General features: G+C 48.4%; 1 protein-coding gene across 1 annotated transcript in view; it reads right to left on the bottom strand.

Moving 5' to 3' along the window:
- The window catches only part of FGFR2 (fibroblast growth factor receptor 2), a 104797-nt gene that overhangs the window by 37179 nt on the left and 49010 nt on the right, over window positions 1-18608 (bottom strand). The window contains exon 6 of the mRNA XM_077779456.1: window positions 17085-17208. Within this exon, the coding sequence (XP_077635582.1) occupies window positions 17085-17208 (124 nt within the window). The remainder of the gene's footprint in view (window positions 1-17084; window positions 17209-18608) is intronic.

Raw genomic sequence — 18608 nt, 5'->3', positions numbered from 1 at the left:
GCTGAGAAGAGGGTGTGCAAACTTAGCTGGCACTTGCTATCACCATCCTGAAGAGTGAGAGGGATCTAAAAAATAAAGAGGCTGATGCCATTAACATGGGAACTCGCAAGGAACCAAATAAGAAATACAAGGAGAACGTTTCCTTGGTCAACATTTCCCTAATGCAAAAACACTTCCTGAAGTTTACTGTCTAAACCACACTGGAAGGGATTTCAAAGCTTAAGGCATTTTCTTTTTCAAGTAAAATGTAAACGGTTTCTAAAAGACGGCTACTACCATCTGACCCTAACATCGTATTAAGAGAGAACGACATTGGCATTCACACTACACACTGGGACGAGGCCTAGAAGTTGCAAAGCTCGTTCAGTGTACGTCGTCGCACGGACTCTGCACAAGCACCCTGGGGGGGACCTAGCACCACGATCCCCACTTGTATGGATGTGCGGCTGAGCCTAAACGTCTCTTCTGAGATCTCAGGGCTGATCAATAGATGAATTAATCTGATTCCAATGATACGAGCCCTTCCAGGACCCCGCAGTTCCCTTCTGCAATTTTACTAGCTCGTCCAATAATCTCCTCATTCCCTCACACACTCTCTCCTGGCCGGTCCGATAAGAGAATCATTTTCTCACACCAACAGGAAATCAAAGCACTTGTCCCCAAGTCCACGACGGAGACCCCAGGAGTGGGGTCCCTTCAGATTCAGAAAGTCCTCACCTTCAGAACCTTGAGGTAGGGTAGCCCGTCGGGTCCGTATTTGCTGCCGTTCTTTTCTACGTGTTTGATCCACTGAATGTGGGGCTGGGCGTCGCTGTAAACTTTGCAGACAAACTCCACGTCGCCTCCGACCACGGTGGAGGCATTTGNGAAGACGGATAAATAAGTTGTGTTGTCCAGAAGGCTGTTCGGAACGCAAGCCAAAAAGGCCTCAAGTCTGCTGGCTGACTCCTTTGAAATAACACCGTGGCCCAATGCATAACAAAAACGACTTCAAAGGAGACTGCTGGAGCACGACCCTTGTAAAAAAAAAAAATACTTATTGAGAAAGAACTTCATCTATCTCATCTTATTGGTTGTCCGTGACCACCTACCGAACAAGGAAGATTTTATTTTGACAATCGAAAGACAACGGCAGGGGAATGGGAGCCCCTTCACTGGGATCATATCGGAGACTGGGGTTGACCATAAACTTCACATCGCAGGCAAGGGACAAGACTAAGGCACCCTGACCACCAAAATGGCTCCCATACACAGTGGCTCCTGCAACATCTCGAAGACGCTCTGAGAAGACTTCCACTTCTTCTTTTGAAAAGAAAAACTGAAAGCTCAAGCTCAAATTCATGAACTCCTGAATGAGCAACGGGCTTCGTCTCTTTACGATGGAGTTACTCCTTTTTACTCATTATTCACCCATACATTTCCTTGATAAGGAAATGCTTAAGTAGCTTAAGTGCTACTACCGTAGGCCAAGTGTTAGAAGCACAAGCAGAGATTCTTTTTTTAAGTTTTTTTTTTTAATATTTCTTTTTGAGAGAGAGACAGACACGGAGCATGAGTGGGGGAGGGGCAGAGAGAGAGGGAGACACAGCATCCAAAGCAGGCTCCAGGCTCTGAGCTGTCAGCCCAGAGCCCGACACGGGACTCGAACCCACAAACTGTGAGATCATAACCTGAGCCGAAGTCGGACGCTCAACTGACTGAGCCACCCAGGCGCCCCACAAGTAGACACTCTTTATTCAGATGCGGCACCAAAAGAAACCGACAGACATCAGTCCCCCAATCCTGGTGATGTTCTAGGTCATGTTCAAGGAAGCCCCGGGGAGGATACGCTACCATCGCTTCCCACCCTCACTTGCCTTGCTTCTCTCTCTAGGACAAAAGTTCTCAAGAAAAGACATCCCTCATCTTACACCTGGAAAGGCTCCACTCCAGGTTAGGGGTGGTCTCTGCAGAAGTCTTGGAGAGGACACCGTGTCAAGGTGCATGAGAAACTGTACCCAGGAGTGAGTCCTCAAGAATCTGGTAACAGAGCAGCCAGCTATGTGATCCTGTCCACAAAGGCATTAGAATCACAAACTAGCTAGAACCTTCCTACGTGGCAGTTTGGTCAAGAGCCATACCTACCCAATCATCCAGCCAGCCAGCCATAAATGCATCACCTCATCCCCACGTACCTCCATGTTCAAGGCAGCCTCCCTCTCTCTCTCCCCACCGCAGATGCCACCACATTGAACCTCTGGCTTAAAAACTGGCCAAGGGAAATAAAGAGATCCCAGCGGACCCAACATACCAAGGATGCCTCCACCCTGCACCTGAGTATCCCTGTGCACCGGGCTGGAAATAGCAAATTAGAAAGATAGATATCAAAGTGCTTCTATATTTGGGCCTTTCAGATTAAAATATCATTTAGTGGAATTTGCTGGACACAAGCCAGACCATGTGCAAATTGATTTTACTGCACAAGCCTGTTGGTCTTTAAAAACTTTAAAAAAGAAAGAAAGAAAGAAAAAATGCTAGTGGGTTACTCTTAGCACATTTCATTCCAAACTTTCCTATCACTTCCCACACACCTACATTTTCACCTTAAACAGATAAGGATTTCAGAGCCTCCAAAAAATCATTCATTTGCCTGGTGTTACCCTGTAGGCTGAGCAAAGGACCCAGAGGTACTAGTTTTGTGGACAGAAAATCTCAAAGCTGGGATCCCTTCACACATCACCAGAAACCCCCCCTCTTCGGCTGATGCACGATCCCAGCAACGGGCCACGGTGAGCCTCCGGGTCAGGTCTGGCAGCCAGCTGGATGCCATGGGGACCCGGCTTGCGGCTGGCAGGGACAGGTCTGGTTTAAATCCCGGCGAGCCCCAATCACGCGAGAAGAACAAAGTTAAGTCCACATACGCACTGTCTTCACCAGGCGGCCTCCTCCCAAGAGACTTAGTGGGAGGGGGCTCTGTCCTCTGGGCCGGATGGCATTGGCCAAGCTCACAGAATCCGCTCCTTTTATACATACCTGATATCGAGGCGATTTACTCTTTCCCAGAGAGAAGTGAACTTTAGGTATCAATTCACTCTCTGGCTCAGTTTTCCAGTTTCGTGTGCCTGTGTTTGTGTGTTTTCCAGATAAATATTTACAGTGGACCGAAATATTTATTCTTAGAAACAAAGGCACTGTAAAAATCTTAAATGTCATAAGCCAGATCAACGGAATTTCAAACCAAGTTCTCCTTCTTAAACATACTTGCTTCTAATAAATCATTTCACAAGCAAACACTGTGCATGTAATACCAAATAATGATGTCCCGCGAACAATGGGTGCATTCAGACCGCCCGACACCGCCGGCCCGTGCCAGCCTTCAGCAGGGAATGCAGTCACTGGGAAACACTGCCAGGGGCCCGCTACAGACCCGCAGCCTTGTTTTACTTGCGGTCAGTGTGCTGCTATGCTCCAGTTATTAAGTTATTCCATTGCTATCTTGACTATTTTCACCAAAAAAAAAAAAAAAAAAAGCCTTTGCAATGGTTTAATGTTATTGCATTTGCAAATTATAGCGTACCAAAATGTTACCGGCTTGCAGCCTCAAATTTATCCTTTTGAATTTTCTCACCTTATACAAAATAACCCCTTAACCGCCCCCCAGCTCCCTCTCCGCCCTTTCTCACTTTGGGTACAAAACCCGGCAAGCGGGATCGCTCTGTAATCGAAACCTTACACCGTCTTCCAAAACTTATTACAGCTGCCTTCGGTATAAAATGAAACCTTAGAGAATGTTATTTAAAATGTTTTTAAAAAGTCAGTAGGCCTCATGTTTCGTTTCTCCACATCAGGCTTTGATTTCCTTTGCAACCTTATTCTCTGCCCTTAAACAAGTCAGAGAGCAGGCCCCAAACATCTTGGAAAAAGTCCCAGGATGCCCGTATCTGCGAAACACGGGGCGCCCCATCTCAGATCCTGCAACGACCACTGTTCCCTGGTGTCTGTCAGACCCATCGGGGCGGTGATCAGCAGCAGGCGGATGACGGAGATCAGAGCAGAAGCTCTCGCCCTGGGGTGAGAGCAGGATGCAGGCAGTGGCTCCCGCAGAGGGGGGGACTCCGCGGCCAGGCCCCCGTGGGCACCTGGGAACACCGCAAGAACAGGACAGTGATGGAGGGCACGGGACCCTCAAGAGCTAAGGTGCTCTCCCTGGAACCTCGCCAGGCCTTCAGGCAAAGCCAACTCCTTAGGTTCCCAATGCTTTGGGCAAGGAGCCGATATAAGAATAATAATAATAATAATAATAATAATAATAATAAGTATGTCCATTATCTCTGGATTAGAGAATAAACCTCAGAGCTGGCCCATCTCTCTCTCTCTTTTTAAATGTTTATTTATTTTTGAGAAACAGAGACAGAGCATGAGCAAGGGAGGGGCAGAGAGGGAGACACTGAAGCAGGCTCCAGGCTCTGAGCCATCAGCACAGAGCCCAACGCAGGGCTCAAACCCACGGACCACGCGATCATGACCTGAGACGAAGTCGGGCGCTTAACCGACTGAGCCACCCAGACGCCCCTCGCCCATCTCTTGTTCTTCTACATGATAACAAAACCCACAGCTTCTCCACCAGGAAAGATTTCCAGTTTTTAGGTGAGGTTCTCTTACAACATGTTTAACTCTCAGATCTTATACAAAATAGATCCCCCCTGCCCCCCAAAGAGGCAGTGAAATAAATGTATAGAAAACAGAAAAGCTGATGAGGAGTTCACCCCCGTGCCTTTATGGGGATTTTTAAAAAATTTTTTAATGTTGTATTTATTTCTGAGAGAGACACAGCATGAGCAGGGGAGGGTCAGAGAGAGAGGGAGATACAGAATCTGAAATAGCCTCCAGGCCCTGAGCTAGCTGTCAGCACAGAGCCCGACGCAGGGCTCGAACCCACGAACCGTGAAATCATGACTTGGGCTGAAGTCGGACGCTTAACCGACTGGCGCCCCTTATGGCGATTTTTTAAAAATATCCATTCTGAGTCCAGCAGGTTGCTCTAAGACAGTGCCCGGACCTGAAACGGGTTGAGAACCTTTAGAAGAGCGAGTCTAAGGCCCCTGTGTGGATTCCAAATGGAGACAGAATGGAAAGGAGCCCGCAGGGCGAGGCTGCTGCCCATGGGGCATCCGGCTGCACTACCAGAATGAGGTTCCACCGAATTAGCGCACAGTCAACACAGGCTGAAGTGCTTTAAAAGATACGTTCTCTCCCCCGCGTTTTCGCTCACTCCCTTTTGTCGAGAGCGCCGAGTGAGTCCCCCTTCCCAAAGCAGAAGGCCCAGCTTAGGAGTCTCTGTTTCGAGACTGACCTTCTCAAGCCCTGCTCCAAAGCCGGGAGCCACAACCAGAAAGAGCGGGCGGAAAAAACAGCCTGCTTCACTCCACGAGGTAATTATTGAGAGAGAGAGAAAATACCTGAGTGACAAAGAATAAATCTTGGTTAATTGACCACTGAAACTTTATAACATCCCAGTCCCTCCTCTGGACATAATAATATGTTTGCTCGTAAAGCATCCCGGGGATCTGAAGGAGACCAGGTTCTTAAATTACACCTATAAATTAATCAAGCCCAGAGCTGTTGGTTTCCCAGCACACATTGGTCTCCGGAGTATTTCTCCCCCAAAAGTTCAGCAGTGCTTGCCATAAAGAGCCACTTCGAAGCTGTTCTCTCAGCAGCAAAAATGCCAAGAGACTGAAATCACACAGAGCGCCCAGGATCGATCTGGAAACAGCACGTCTCCTGCTCTGGGGCATCCATTCATTCACAGAGGGTGGAGAACCTTGCCTGCTCCGTCCTTCAGTTGAAATCGAAATGAAATCAAACAATTCCGAGGACAAGTGAAAACGGGAGAATTCTTTTCCCGAAAGCCCAGCCTCGCTTGGCCTCTGAAGAGCAGGCAGTGGTTGCTTTCGTTGCATAAAAACACACTAAACCAGTTAGCAGGAGGCGATCAAAGCCCTCTGAAGCTGAGGCACCCATTAACCTGCTAAAGACCTCATGCTAATTACAATTAGTAGAATGCGTTCATTGCCATGTCAAGACTCCACCTAATGCACTCAATGCAGATGGGGCAGATCTAGGTGGGTTCTGAGTTTTGTGTCCCCTACGTTTTCTCCAGCCTCTAGAAATTAGCACAAAGGGAGATCAGAATTACTGACCTACTAAAACTGATCAATACGAAGAGGTAAGGTTTGGATGGGAGCGAACAGGAAGCAGCACACACACTTTTAGAAACAGTCCAAGTGCCCGTAGCTGGTATTCGGGCTTGTCATCTTCCAGAACACAGGAGTGGCCTGGGATACTGAGCACCTAGAATAACTTTTAAAAAAAGAAAAAAAAAAGCACTTTTGTAGGTCACCGGCTCATTGCTCTTTCTCTGTCCTAAGCTTTAGCTTAGCCTCATTTTCCTCTTGCCTGGTCATCTGACTCTGAAGTTGTGCAGAACTGGGCCGGGTGGGAATCCAGCTTCCTCCAAAACATACACATTTCTCCTACACGGACCGCAAAGTCTGCAGACCAAGCTCATCTGGGGAAAGGCAGAGGCCCTCGTGGTGCGGTCCCTCGGTGACTTCTGGAGGCTGCACCACGTGAAATGCTGGAAGCAAAAACACCACTAATTCCTTTGTGCTTGCTCGATGAGGTGGACAGCGGAGTGATGTGCTGGCCGGGGCTGGGCAGCCTGGGAAGACGAAGCAGGTGGAGGCAAAGCGCCTTCCCTAATTAATGTCATAGACCGTATTATGTGGCTGGGGGCTGAGTGGCTTCTACCAGCTGGGTGTCAATTTAGGTCTTCTTGGGCGAATTACACGAGGAGGGCTGCGTGTTATTTACACCCCAAATGTTTACGATACCCTGAGCTCTGTGCCTTCAAAAGTGAAACTGGAAGTGTAGGCTCTCAGGTGACCATAAAGTTATGACGAAGTTAAATTCAAAACTGTCTTTCCTGGGGCACCTGGGTGGCTCAATCAGTTAAGCATCCGACTCTTCATTTTGGCTCAGGTCCTTATCTTGCGGGTCGTGAGTTCGAGCCCCGCATCAGGCTCTGCACTATCCGTGCAGAGTCTGCTTGGGATTCTCTCTCCCTCTCTCTCTCTCAAAATAAACTTTAAAAAGTCAAAAATGCCTTTCCTCTAGTTAAAAGGAGACGTGGCTCTGAGATGATGAAAAATCCTGGCGATTAGATGGTGGTGACGGTTGTGTATCCACGTGAATGTAGTTAATGCCACACAGCTTTACCTTCAAAACTGGCTAAAATGGTACGTTTTGTCGTTACGCATGCCTTGCCACAATTTTTCAAAAGGAGAGACGTGGCAAAGGTGACGTGGTCATGGAGTGAACAAGATCTATTTCTAGGGTCGTGGAAAACCTGCCTTCTCAATTAGTGAAGTGTATTTATCTTGTCCTGTTTACTGACAGCTTCTCTCGGCCCTGACACAAAGGACTCTGCACAAGGTCCCTCCCCATCTTGTGCTCGGTTTTCACGCTGATGCAAAACTCGGACGTCAGTCTCCCCAGGTTCACTGCAGTGGTGCTGGGGTAAACACAGCTGAGTGCAGTCACGCTGGGGAGCCACATCACAGAGTCTCAGCACCCCGCCACTCGTCGTGGGGGGGAGGGGGCTGCAACATCTTTCTGGAATGCAAGATTATCAGCTGGTGTCTGCATAGCTGGGTTTCCTCCCTGTGAAGAGTCTGCTGGAAATGTTTTTTTTTAAGTCCCTGAATTAAACATACCTTCCTGCTGAACTCCAAACTCGGAGTATCTTCTCTCCAACGGTTTGAAAGAATCTAAAAATCAAATCACTGGAGATTCCCCCAAAGATAGCAGCACTCAAAACTAAGCCTTTATGTTGAAGATGTTTCTGTCGACACGAGAGAGGGCTGCGTTAGTCTGCCTCTGGAATTCTGTCCCAGAAAAATGGTCACCCAGGTGGCCAACAAATGGGTGTGTGCAAAGCTCGCCATGGTGGCCTCTTTTGTAACAGGAAAACAGCCTAAGTCCCCACCCAGGGGGAAAATGATTAAATAAATTTTAGTGTCTCCATGACAGAAGCGCATATGGGACACTAATAATAATGAAATAATCAATATGTACAGACAAGGGGAAGAGGTCTCCAAAAATAACATTCACAGGCGTCATCAACTTTCCTCTTTAAAAAGGGCTTAATTCTTGAGGAAGTCTAGAAAACTCTATCACGCTAATCTCTTAGATGTTTTATTTTGCTCCTGGGGTGGTTCAAGCAGAAGTAAAAGCTTTCAGCCCATCTGAGCAAACAAGAAAAGCCTCCCTTTGCTACAAAGTACATGAAAGGATAAAACCTCTTTGGTTTTCTTAGAGGCAAACTCAGACACTGAAAATAGAAGTGACTCTGGGTGCTCCGCGCTGTAAGCATCACCAACAGAGGAGCTTCCAAATGGTCACCAAGCTCACACAAGGCTCCACTTCTCACTTTCTGAGCCTATGAGATGCCTCAAGGCAGCCTGCAACCCAGCCCAGGTCCTACTGCACATTCGGTGATTGTGTCCTGCACAGAACGGTTTTGTTTCTGTTGGCCAGAGTGTAAACTGCAAAGGACTAAATCCTTCACTTTTCCGCCCCGGTCCAGAGTGTATGCTGAGCCCAATAAAATGAGGACTTCCTTTTTCAGAGAAAGCACAACTGCCAAATGATCCTTCCAGAATAATATTCAATGCCTGTCTAGCAAAATAACACCTTCAACCTGCTATGAGGGGACATATATCTGGGGCACCATGTGACCTGTTCGTTTGCACACTTCTTTGGGATGGAAGTATGTGTGACAGAACCCTAGAAGGGGGAGGCTCTGGGAGAGAAAGTAGTTCTATCACGATCCGGGAATCTCCATCCCTATCTACTATCTCACTGTGGTACTTGTGGGGTGGTGGGGGGGGGTCTTCTGTGCTGTGATGGTCAACTGACTGGCATCCCGAAGGCCATCTGCAGGCTGCTTCCTGGTCAGGATTAGCCAATCGAGAGTGCTCTGCTCAAACCAATGAGGTCCTCACCTCCTCAACCTCTCTCTTCTCAGAAGGAGAAACAGGAAATCTTCGCCATCACAGCACCAAGACCCCCCACCCAGCCACCTCTTCCCCACCTCCCACCTCCGTTTGATGTCACTAATGATGGAAAGATACGACAGGAGCTCCAGAAGCCGCCTTTCCCAATCGAGCCTGCCCTCTAGGTTGGGAACACATTCTTCTTACAGTGCTGGGTCATTTCTGCCCTGCCCGCCCCTGGACTGTGAAAATACACAAAGTCAGTACACAGAACAGTGGGCTGTTCTAAGGGAGGAGCCCAGAGAGGCACTCTGGGGGAGGTGTCATTTATGACAGGAAGAAATCTGATGGCGTTTCTAGCTTTACATTTTAATGAGAGTTGACGTAATACTTCCCAACAAGGGTCTTTTGGTTTATAAAGGTGACTGGAAATTGAAGCTGTATGGAGTCTGGAGAGAAGCTCTGAAGACATCTTGCTTCAGAACTTGCCGCGGTGGGGCGCCTGGGCGGCTCCGTCACTTTAAGTGTCCAACTCTAAATTTCAGCTCAGGTCGTGATCTCACAGATCGTTGAGATCAAGCCCTGCGTCAGGATCCACGTCGACAGCACAGAGCCTGCTTAGGGTTCTCGCTCTCTGCCCCTCCCCCACCAAAATCAATTTCAAAATATTAAAAAAAAAAAAAAAAAGACCTTGCTGTGTTAAGAACCACAAACTCCAAATATTAAGTGACTCGTTAAGCTGTTGTTCTTCTATTATTCTAATTCAGCACACACTGCCAGAGATCTTGCAAAGGTCTAGCACATGCTGGGCACTGTGACTGGCATCCGCAGACTTACAGCTTTATGCCAAGACTACTCGCTGATGCTCAGACCGCAGCAGACTTCTCCCCACCCCTTGCTCTGCCCTACACACTTCCCTGCAGGTATGGTGAAGACACCCCTCTTTTTAGGAAACTCTGTAAGACAGTAACGTGCCTATAACACTTCTACATCCTCTTTGCCCACACCATCGACTCCATGCCAAAGATGCGACAGGAGATCAAATATTAGCCTTCTCCCCCAGTCACCTCAGCCGGGACCCCTGCCAAGGTCTAGAGCAATCAATAAGGCTGCCTTCCTCCACGACGGGGCAGAGGGCAATTGACAGCCTGCAAAGGGCACGACAAAAACGCTGACACTGCAAGGTCCCAATATGCCCCGTCCCCGTTGGCTTGTGCCTGCTCCAGCCTCAGGAACCAGCGCGCAAGAGAGCACCCGCGCCCGGTGCCCAGATCGAGCAGCTTCTTCCTGGTATGGTGCTGCAGGAAAGCACTTATTTGCTGGTCAGTACGTTTGGAGTGACGCAGCTACCCGCCGACCAGCTCTCGCCCCGTGAAATCCCGGTTGTGAAACAGGTATAAAAATCTGCTCTGAGGTAACCAAAAGCTCATTAAACAGTAGCTCAAAGGAAGTTTTGAAATCTCTGTCCTGGAGGAAAGGAGAGGAGGGAGACCCCTCCTTCAACCAGGGCTGCACGGATCGCACGCACCTCAGCCCAGAGGAGGTGGGGGACCACCTCACATAGTGACTAACAGTCAAATCACATGGTTCTATTATTTAAAAGCACTGCCCCCAGGGCGCCTGGTGGCTCAGTTGGTTGAGCAGCTGACTCCTGATCTCAGCTCTCGTCATGTTCTCATGGTTTCCTGAGTTGAGCCCCACTCAACTCTGTGCTGACAGCGGGGAGCCTGCCTGGGATTCTCACTCTCCTCGCTCTCTGCCCCTTCCCCACCTGCACTATGCTCCCTCCCCCCCAAAATAAATAAAACATTAAAAAAGATTTTTTTAAGCACTGCCCCCTACTATCTCATCCCCTTCCAGACGATGGAACGGAGGCTCTGGGGTCCCTGGACTTCTGAGCTACCATAGCTGGAAATGAATGTGAACGCCTCCACCATTTCATTCCCACCGGAAGTGCATCCAGCAAGGGGAGGAGTCCCATGAGGGTTGAGTAGCAACAGCAGTAGCAATGGTTAGGAAGGAAAGGAGGAAATGGCTCTGGGGACACAAAAGCAGCAGGACTGTGCTTCCTACTCAAGCCTGCTCGGTTCCATGATTCTACGCGAACTAAACAAGCCTATTTATACAGCCACTCGCTGTGACCTGTTCCCCTGCATGGCACCCCAGCCCACAGTCAACAGGGGGCCATCTATCCCCCCAACCACCCCCCAAGCGAGATTTCACAACTCTAGGGCTGACATGCAGGACCAAAGTCAGGGTGAACACCACGTCTTAGACCTAGAGCAAGAAAAGGAAAGAATTAGTTGGGAGCAAGAAGACGGATATGGAAAATCAAATGAGGCCCGGCCAGGAAGCGTCTAGGTCAAGATGCCTCAAGTTCAGAACCCCCAGGGGCTCTGTGGGGCCGAGGCTGGTGGACGCCAGGGAAATGCACACCTGTGGCCACTCAGAATGTGAGAGTCAAGTGTCCAATGTGTTTAAATCTCTGGATGCGTTGTTTTGTGTGTGTTAATGCCATCTACCACTGTGGTCACCCTTCCTCAAACAGAGAAACCAAAGCTTTTGTCTAGGAGCCAGGGTGTGGCAGAAAACTTGGACAGAGAGGGGTCTTCCGTCAGGAGCCAGTGAGCAGGAATGACCCTAATTTTGACCACTTCCGTAATAAACCAACCAGGTAATTAACGAGGCCACCATTTCATTTACTTAAATGCCACTTTGTTCCCAACCCAAGAAAGATAACAAAATTCATCCTGGACAAGTGTTAAGGGTCCCCTGAGGGCCTTGAACCTGCCTCAGTTGCTCTTCTTCTGCTCAGGGATCTCACCAGAGGCTTTGTCCTCCCAGGAAAGAGGCTGCCCCGAGTGGTAAACAATTTATGCAACTTCTCCTTCTCCCGCTGTNNNGGGCTCAGGACAGCAGGTGTCAGCCTCAGAGCCAGCCAAGCTGATCAGTCAGTACCTGGAATGAAAGACACTTCGTTCCTCCTGAACACACACCGGAGGGGGGAGGTTAGCTCCGGGACGCATTCCTTCAGGCTTTCGGGCTCCGTCCCATCACGTCTGGAGCCTAGATTTATGTCAAGGATGAGTCAACAGCACCCTTCTGGTCTCGCGCTGAGCAAGTCAGGGCTGGTGAGGTGGCCTCAGTGACTCTCCACCCAGCCAGAGGGATGCTTGGCCGCCGACTGGCTCCAACTGTCTACTGAGACGCTATCTGACACTTATAGCTCTTGTCCTGGAGGAGGACAAATCTCTGGAAAGTCTGACCGATGGAGGATAAAGCATGGCTGGCCTCAGCAAATCCAGAGGCACCATTTCCGACCTCTGCCCCCCAAATGTCCAATGCCAGGTGAAACGCTCAAACTTTAGGGCCTCTGCGAGTTGCAGAATTGGGGCACCCAAAGGGAGAAAAAGTTCGTAACTCCAAGCCAAAGGGGGTCTCTGAGTAAGGACGGGCAAGGCATCCATTCAATACTTTCATCTCCCTCCCTCCCTCTCTCTTTCTCTCTCCCGCTTTGTTGTTTTGCAACAGAGCTAAATGTGGGGTGAGGGTAACAGCAGCACCTTTTCAGAGTCTTGCAGTGGTCCCTGCTGGTCTACACCACGGGACACCAAACACAGAGACCTCCATGTGTGGTGCATGGAGCGTTAACCTACACTTTGAGGACACCCAGATGGAGGTCCTGGCTCTGGGGTTCAGTACTTGGCAAATAAATGCCTCACGGCCTCCCCACCCCCAAACTTGATGCTCCTCAACTGTAAGAGGGCGGACAGGTGAAGGTCGAGGTCAGCCTGAAGAACTTGGAGCTCTCACACACCACGATCTTCCCCTGCATTCTGATCAGTCCTGGGACAGCCTGATGACCGCATTAACCAAAGGTGTAAACCCAGCAGGACACAGGAAGGGCAGCCAGCGGCCCCTCCTCTTGGTCCCAGCACAGCATTCAATTAATTTACTACAACTTCTGACAGAGTCTAACAAAAGCTATTACAAATGCCTTTTTCTAATGTTTATTTTCGAGACAGAGGCAGAGAGCGAGGGAAGAGCAGGGCGGGAGGTTGGGGGTGATCAGAGAATCCCAAGTGGGCTCTGCCCTGACAGCAGAGAGCCCGATGCGGGGCTCGAACTCACGAGCTGTGAGATCACAGCCTGAGCTGAAGTCAGACGCTCAACTGACTGAGCCACCCAGGTGCCCCCAAAATGCCTTCTGACTCTCAAAAGAGTCCTAGTTTGAGGGGAGAAAACCGGCATTTGCTGTTGGCCCCATGATGCCAATTTGGTGTTGTTATCTGTTAACCCAACTGGTCCCTTAGAACCACGGCTGTGGGTTGAACTACGCTCCCTCCCCCCACAAAAGTCCATGCCTTCCCATCCCTGGAACCCACGAATGGGACCCTACTTGGAAACAAGGTCTTTGTAATGAACTAAAGGATCTTGAGGACACTACCCTGGACTGAGGGCCAGGCCCGAAATTCAATGCCAGGTGACACACGGGAGTCACAGAGAGGACGGCCACAGGAAGACGGGCAGACGCTAGAAGGACAGGTCACAAGCCGAGGGGGGCCGACGGTCACCGGAAGCTGGGGAGAGGCGTGAAACAGGTTCCCCACCCCCACGCCGAGTCTCCAGAAGGACTCAACCCCGCTGAAATTCTGCCCTCCGACGTCTGGCTTCCAGAACGGAGTCAGAGTAGATTTCCGTTGTCCGAAGCCATCCAGTCTGTGCTTACTTGTCACAGCACCTCTTAAGAAACACATACAACCACCCCAGGAATGAGCCAGGTCCCATCATTCCGACTTCCCTGAGGAGGAGAGACAGGCTCCAAGAAGCTAACTTGCTTGACTTGTCCCGATTCTCTGGGCACCCCGGTGTGCGGGCTGGCCGACCCCCTCCTCTCTCTTCACGACACCAGGCTGCCTTTTCCTGCGTCAGTGAGTCTCGGCTCCTTCATCTGTAGACACCGAGGGCCGTGAAACCAGAAGTTCAAGACACGTCCAAGGCCGCGGCTTCCTGGGGGCAGAGCCCTCAGCCAGAACCCAGGACCACAGCCTCCTCCACCGATGAACGACGGCCAAGCCTCACCACCCCCCGGAGCCCGCTCTCGCAGGGGAGTCTGTTTTATTATGGGCACAATTACCGAGATGTGGAGCTTCCCGCTAATTTTCCCTTGCAAGTAAATGGCTGAAAAGTAATGGTGTCAATTTTAATAAGGATCAAGCGAGGCTCCCATAAACGAGAGCATTTCCCTCACACACAACAATGGCTGGCTGTTTAATTCCCCAACACAAGAATGTCACTTAAATTACACGGCTTTTACATTAAAGTCCTTATGGGAATGCCTTTCCAAGGAAGAATTTCAATAAAAAGATCTCACCCATTTTGATGCTTCGTAATATCTGAGCTGCAAACCTATGTATCATAGCAACAAAAATAAACCCTCGAAGAATGTGAACGAGCACAGGACATCGCGTTCACTGGGAGAGAGGCTCCGATGTTCTGGGAGACGCCGATGTAGCTGAGAGGCTGTTATCACGAGGTGGAATCCCGCACTCGGGCTGTGGGGCCGCCAGAAACTCGTTGTTCAAGCCTGAATCCCTTTTGCTGCCGCTTGCGGAGATCTTCAGGACGACCGCCTACCGGCCCTGGAAGTCGACATGAGACTCCCAAGCTGACTCAATTCTTATTTTATTAGTGCTTCTCAAAGCAATTACTGGGGTTTTGAGCAAAGATGAGAGTATTTCACACCTCTGTCTTTCCTGAAAATGTCTTATACTCCACTGACTTTTGGCTTCTATTTATAAAGAAGGTTCAAGGCTTGGAAAATTATTAGGGGTTGAGCTTTAATGGATATTCCCAACCAGCATTGTGTCATTATTGGCCCACGTTTGGCTGGGCAACCTCCCAAATTTGTGACATAATCAGGCCTTTCTCTGCATTACTCCATACGCTGTAGGCTCGCTCTACATTACACCACTGAATCATACGCTCTTTTCAACAAGACTGACTGCCAAGGGATTAACATTAGACAGCACAATTCCACTATTCAGCAGCCCAGTTCAAATCCAACCCTAAACTGTAAGAGAGATTTCAGGGCTTCACAGAGATGAGCTGCCAGAAAGCTCAAAGGAGAGGTGGGGTGAGGGGCTTTTGAATGTTTTACATAACAACTCAGCCTAAAACCTGCTGGGAGCAAGAGCCCATGGCTGAGGTGGCCCCAACCCAACCCAAGGAACAATCTGTGGACCTAAGCAAGGCCACGATCCCCACGGACTGTTACGGCACAATTATTTTATTCACACAATAAACCACTTGCTTCAAAATTCAGTATTGAGGACTTGTAGCCCCAGATCCTTCTTTCCTTAAATAGAAACACTTTCGTGTCAAATTCAGGAGATGTGAGGCCCGATATGAATTCCACGGTGGGTGCTTAACCACTAGATTTATGGCCCGTCAATGCCAAAATAAACGTTCACCATTTTTGTCCCATATTTGAGTGTTACTTCTTTGTGTTTGACTTGTAAAATATCTGTACGTAGTAATTCCCACTAAGAGATGTTCCACCAGTATCTCTGTAAGAAAAGAGGGTTTTGAAACTCAGTCTTCTGCGAATGCCTACAGGAGAAACATGTAAAAGTAACCAAATGTCACAGTAGTCTTCCGCAGAACAAGAACTTTTTTCACTGAATCCCTACGTATACACGAAAATAAAGACTACCTCATGCTTTCCCAGAGGGGGTTTCTTATGGATTTAATTTAACTTGATAGAAAATCAAAATGGTTTTCTGTGTAATTGTCAGTTGACCTAAAACTTCAATGAACCAAAACCTATGAAATTTGGTTAGTCAAGCTTTCCGAAGGTGTTTTAATGGTTCTTTGGGCAATTCAGGTATCTATGGAGCCTCTTGTCGAAGAGTTTATAGTTTACTGAAGGAGACAAGATGCCCGCATATGAAGTAATACTAGGGACACACGCATAGAAAATGATGGAAGAAAGCCTTTGTTCATAGCCACCGTGGCTGGGCAGGGGTCTATGGAGTTACAAAGGGGTTGCGTTAAGGCAAAAATCAATCGAGGTGACCTTGGGAGCTGGCGATCTGCAAGTGGCGAAGGACAAACTGGGTAGCTAACTGCCAGCCAGGACTCCAGGTCAGGCGGTGATACTGAAAGTCAGGGTAGATGACCGGACAGAGAAAAGACAGATCATGCAAAGAAAAGATCTTAGCCCAAGATCCCTGCAGCCATGAGACACAACCTACTATCTCCAATCCTCCAAGACAGAGAAACACCCTTCCTTTATCAGTTACAACAAAACCCATCATAATAGGCAGGATGGGAAGGCATCTGAATTCCAGGACAATAGCCTACTGATCTTAAGACAGGTAATTAAAGTAGCCTGCCTATCAGAGCACTTAGATAAAAAAAAGAATTTACAAGCCCGCATACACAGTTCCCTTTCCACAGGAAAAATCCTTTTCAGGAACAAACGCTAAATCCACAGAACAGCACTGAATGACTTTCTTCCAGTGGAAGTCAAGGGCTCCTGGACCCTACCCTTCCTCCAACCAGCTAGAAGTTCGGTCATTGCAATATCTCTTCCTTTACTTGTTAGCCAGCAATACCCAATTCCCCTTCTTTGGATAACGCTGCCTCCCTTTTAAAAACCAAGTTCTCCTAGAGCGTATCTATACCCTTTCCCTGAACACACTAACATTCTCAAGGGTAATCTCGGCTTTCAGAGTGTCAACACATTTCATATCTCGTCCGTTTCACACAAGATTATGCTAGAGAACCAAGACTATCACACAAAGTTCATAAAACATGGCGAATCAGGAAACAGAACATCATGCAATGACAGAATAATCCATCTCAAACAACAGCCTGAATAATCCATCTCAAACAACAGCTTGTATTTAGAACGAGGGAAAATGAATCAACGGTTTCTTTCCTTAAACCATGGGGAGAAACAAGACTCACTTTCACGAGGTCAAATGAGTCGAGCTCTAGCAGGCGGGCGTACGGCTGCCCCGTGGGGAGAAGCAAACTCACCAACAACATCAAGGTGGTATGTGTGGTTGATGGAGCCGTACTCATTCTCTACCACGCAGGTATAATTGCCTTTGTCAGATGGGACCACGCTCTCCATAATAAGGCTCCAGTGCTGGTTTCGTACCTGAAAAGATCAAAGGGAAGGCGGTTACTTAACAATCTTAGCATAAATTACCAGGTACTCTGCCATCTTGATTTAAAAAGAAGTTGGAGGAGACCAGGAAGGTAGAGAAGAATCACCTGAATTGTGAATTTCCCTCATACTAAGCACTCAGGATGGAGCCAAATGAAAACAATCATTATCACCATGGTGAATGTCTAGGAAGAGGGAGACCGGCATGTTCAGACATGCAAGCGAGCAGAGTGAGTCTGTCACTGGAGGTTAGGTTCCTCCAGAAGCTGCCAAATGGCCAGGCCATTGGCCTACGACCGTTATCAGTGCCCCAGAGAAGGGGAGCTGAAAGATGGCTCATCCATTAGGAAGCCTCGGGCCCCACAGCACTAAGGAAACATTTAGGAACGGCACTGGTGAGCGCCTGCTGTATGCCGGGCACTGCTCTGAGCGCTCCGTCTGGCCTCAGCTAATGTGATTCTCCCAAGAGAGCCCACAAGCTAGGTGCCGTATTGCTCCCAGAGCCTTCCAGGATGCAAGCCCGCCATTTCTTCCCCCATCTCCCCCAGATGCTGTCTGGAAGTCTCAAGAAGTTTCAACTGGGACCATGCATCTGCCCCGTCCATATCTGGCAATGCCTAAATAGATGCTACACGGTCCTGAGAGATATACTCAGAATGCCAAATATGGGAGCAATGAATCTTTCAGAAGCCGAAGTTGTATATCCATCTACCTATAAACTCTGAGAATTTTCAGAGATAAGCAGCACATGTGAAAATAAGTTATTGTGATTCCCACCCACCGTTCTGTCAACATGCGAACAGACTAGACTCGAACATTCCCACCTTGCTTTTAAAATATTTTCATAGACTCAAACTTTCAAGCAAGCGTGACTTTCCCTTACGAAGAGCCAAAATGCAGATTTCATCTTGCAGGTTTAAGGCTTTCACGTCCCCCCCTCCCCCGCTCCCCAATCCAAATCATGTTTTAAAGGTATTTTAGATGAAGGCACTCTAGACAAAGGGAGAAAGGGAGAAAGGGAGGGAGGGAGAAAAAGAAAGAAAGAAAGAAAGAAAGAAAAGAAAGAAAGAAAGAAAGAAAGAAAGAAAGAAAGAAAGAGAGAGAGAGAGAGAGAGAAAGACAGAAAGAAGAAAGAAAAGAAAGAAAGAAAGAAAGAAAGAAAGAAAGAAAGAAAGAAAGAAAGAAAGAAAGAAAGAAAGAAAGAAAAGAAAGAAAGAAAGAAAGAAAGAAAGAAAGAAAGAAAGAAAGAAAGAAAGAAAGAAAGAAAAAAAGCCAGGGCCCGAGTGCTCTGAACTATGATTTCAGGAGTTCCAACTGACCTTCTGAATGATTCCCTGAGCACTGCAAGTGTTTTCTGCCCTAATCACATAAAAACCGATAATACCAGCCGA

This window comes from Crocuta crocuta, unplaced genomic scaffold, assembly GCF_008692635.1.
Source record: "Crocuta crocuta isolate KB4526 unplaced genomic scaffold, BGI_CrCroc_1.0 scaffold138, whole genome shotgun sequence".
Lineage (NCBI taxonomy): Eukaryota > Metazoa > Chordata > Mammalia > Carnivora > Hyaenidae > Crocuta > Crocuta crocuta.
This window is presented reverse-complemented; position numbering and strand designations above follow the sequence as displayed.